The 3,011-nt window shown below is 55.0% G+C and overlaps 1 protein-coding gene across 1 annotated transcript in view; it reads right to left on the reverse strand.

Annotated features, from left to right (window-relative positions):
- Positions 1 to 2,913, reverse strand: part of LOC114049197 (mucin-2-like) — a gene marked incomplete at both ends in the record, with an annotated part of 4,350 nt that extends 1,437 nt beyond the window's left edge. The window contains one exon of the mRNA XM_027870385.1: positions 19 to 2,913. Coding sequence (XP_027726186.1) covers positions 19 to 2,913 — 2,895 coding nt within the window. The remainder of the gene's footprint in view (positions 1 to 18) is intronic.
- Positions 2,914 to 3,011: the final 98 nt, after the last annotated feature.

The following is a 3,011-nucleotide window of genomic DNA, read 5'->3' on the forward strand; positions in this document are numbered from 1 at the left end:
TATCAGACTGGGTGGTACTCTGATCTGTGGGGCTGGTGAAGGTGGAACCAGGGGAAGATGTGGCTGTGGTTGAGGTCCCTGGGGAAGTACTGTCAGCTACTGTTGTCCCTGGGGTAGCAATGACAGCCTGGGTTGTCACAGTTGTATGACTATCAGACTGGGTGGTACTCTGATCTGTGGGGCTGGTAGAAGTGGAGGCAGGGGAAGATGGGGCTGTGGCTAAGGTGCCTGAGGAAATAATGTCAGGTGCTATTGTCCCTTGAGTAGTGGTGACAGCCTGGGTTGTCACAGTTGTAGTGTTGTCAGACTGGGTGTTACTCTGGTCTGTGGGGCCGGTAGAAGTGGAGGAAGCAGAAAATGGGGCTGTGGCTGAGGTCCCGGGGACTGTAGTAGCAGCTGCTGTTGTCCCTTGGGTAACAGTGACAGCCTGGGTTGTCAGAGTTGTAGTGTTGTCAGACTGGGTGTTACTCTGGTCTGTGGGGCTGGTAGAAGTGGAGGCAGGGGAAGTTGTGGCTGTTGGTGAGGTCCCGGGGACAGTAGTAGCAGCTGCTGTTGTCCCTTTGGTAGCGGTGATAGGCTCGTTTGTCACAGTCGTAGTACTATCAGACTGGGTGGTACTGTGATCTGTGGGGCTGGATGAAATGGAGGCAGGGGAAGTTGTGGCTGTTGCTGAGGTCCGTGGGAAAGTAGAGGCAGCTGCTGTTGTCCCTTGGGTAGCAAGGATAGCCTGGCTTGTCAGAGACGTTGTGTTGTTGGCCTCAGTGGTACTGTGATCTGTGGTACTGGTGTAAGTGAAGCCAAGGGAAGTTGCAGCTATTTCTGAGGTCCCTGGGAAAGTAGAGGCATCTTCTGTTGTCCCTGGGGTGACAGTGACAGGGTTAGTTGTCACAGTTGTAGTGCTGTCAGACTGGTTGGTACTCTGAGCTGTGGGGCTGGATGAAATGGAGCCAGGGGAAGATGTGGCTGTGGTTGAGGTCGCTGGGGAAGTAGTGGCACCTGCTGTTGTCTCTTGGCTAAGGGTGATAGATTGTGTGCTTACAGTCGTCGAAATAACTGGCTCTGTGGTACTCTGAGGTGTGGGGCTGGTGGACGTGGTGCCAGAGGAAGATGTGGCTGTGGTTTGGGTCCCTGGGGAAGTAATTGCAGCTGTTGTTGTCCCTTGGGTAGTGGTGGGTGTCTCAGTGGTTAGAGCTGTTGTACTGTCAGAATCAGTGGTACTCTGAGGTGTGGGGCTGGTGAAGGTGATGCCAGGTGACAATGTGGCTGTGGTTGAGGCCCCTGGGGAAGTAGTGGCAGCTTCTGTTGTCCTTTGGCTCCAGGTGACAGACTGGGTGCTCACAGTGGTTGTAATGCCAGCGTCTGTGGTACTATGAGGTGTGGGGCTGGTGAAGGTGGTGCCAGGGGAGGATGTGGCTGTGGTTGAGGTCCCTGGGGATGTAGTGGCAGCTTCTGTTGTCCCTTGGGTAGTCGTGACAGCCTCAGTGGTCAGAGTGGTTGTACTGTCAGAACAGGGGGTACTCTGAGAGGTGGAGCTAGTGAAGGTGGAGGCAGGGGAAGATGTGGCTGTGGTTGAGGTCCCTGGGGAAAGAGTGGAAGCTTCTGTTGTCCCTTGGGTAGTCGTGACAGCCTCAGTGGTCAGAGTGGTTGTACTGTCAGAATAGGGGGTACTCTGAGAGGTGGAGCTAGTGAAGGTGGAGTCAGGGGAAGATGTGGCTGTGGTTGAGGTCCCTGGGGAAGTAGTGGCAGCTTCTGTTGTCCTTTGGCTCCAGGTGACAGACTGGGTGCTCACAGTGGTTGTAATGCCAGCGTCTGTGGTACTGTGAGGTGTGGGGCTGGTGAAGGTGGTGCCAGAGGAGGATGTGGCTGTGGTTGAGGTCCCTGGGGAAGTAGTGGCAGCTTTGGTTGTCCCTTTTATAGGGGTGAAAGATTGTGTGCTCACAGTTGTTGTAATGTCAGCCTTTGTGGTACTCTGAGGTGTGGGGCTGGTGGAGGTGGTACCAGGCAACAGTGCGGCTGTGGTTGAGGTCCCTGGGGAAATAGTGGCACCTACTGTTGTCCCTTGGGTAGTAGTGAGAGCCTCAGTGGTCAGAGTTGTCATTCTGTCAGAATCAGTGGTACTCTGAAGTATGTGGCTGGTGGAGGTTTTGCCAGGTGACGGAGTGGCTATGGTTTGGATTCCTGGAGAAGTCATGGCAGCTGTTGTTGTCTTTTCGCTCCAGGTGACAGCCTGGGTGCTCACAGTGGTCGTAATGCCAACCTCTGTGGTACTCTGAGAGGTGGAGCTGGTAAAGGTGTTGCCAGGGGAAGATGTGGCTGTGGTTGAGGTCCCTGGGGAAGTAGTGGGAGCTGCTGTTGTCCCTTGGCTAGGGGTGACAGATTGTGTGTTCACAGTCGTCGTAATGCCAGGCTCAGTGGTACTCTCAGGTTTGGGGCTGGTGAAGGTGGTGGCAGGGGAAGATGTGGCTGTGGTTGAGGTCCTTGGGGAAATAGTGGCAGCTTCTGTCGTCCCTTGGCTAGGGGTGACAGATTGTGTGCTCACAGTCGTCGTAAAGGCAGGCGCTGTGGTACTCTGAGAGGTGGAGCTGGTGGAAGTGGTACCAGGCAACAATGCGACTGTGCTTGAGGTGCCTGGGGAAGTAGTGGTGGCTACTGTTGTCCCTTGGGTAGTGGTGAGCGCCTCCGTGGTCAGAGTTGTCGTTCTGGTAGAATCAGTGGTACTGTGAATTGTGTGGCTTGTGGAAGTGGTGCCAGGCAACGATGTGGCTGTGGTTTGGGTAGCTGGAGAAGTCATGGCAGTTGCTGTTGACCTTTGGCTCCAGGTGACAGCCGGGGTGCTCACAGTCGTTGGAATGCCATTCTCTGTGGTACTGTGAGGTTTGGGGCTGGTGAAGGTGGTGCCAGGGTAAGATGTGGCTGTGGATGAAGTCCCTGGGTAAGTCGTGGCAGCAGCTGATGTCCCTTGGGTAGTGGTGAGGGCCTCAGTGGTCAGAGTAGTTGTACTGTCAGAATAG

Source organism: Vombatus ursinus, unplaced genomic scaffold (genome assembly GCF_900497805.2).
Source record: "Vombatus ursinus unplaced genomic scaffold, bare-nosed wombat genome assembly UNPS02003014.1, whole genome shotgun sequence".
Taxonomy (NCBI): domain Eukaryota; kingdom Metazoa; phylum Chordata; class Mammalia; order Diprotodontia; family Vombatidae; genus Vombatus; species Vombatus ursinus.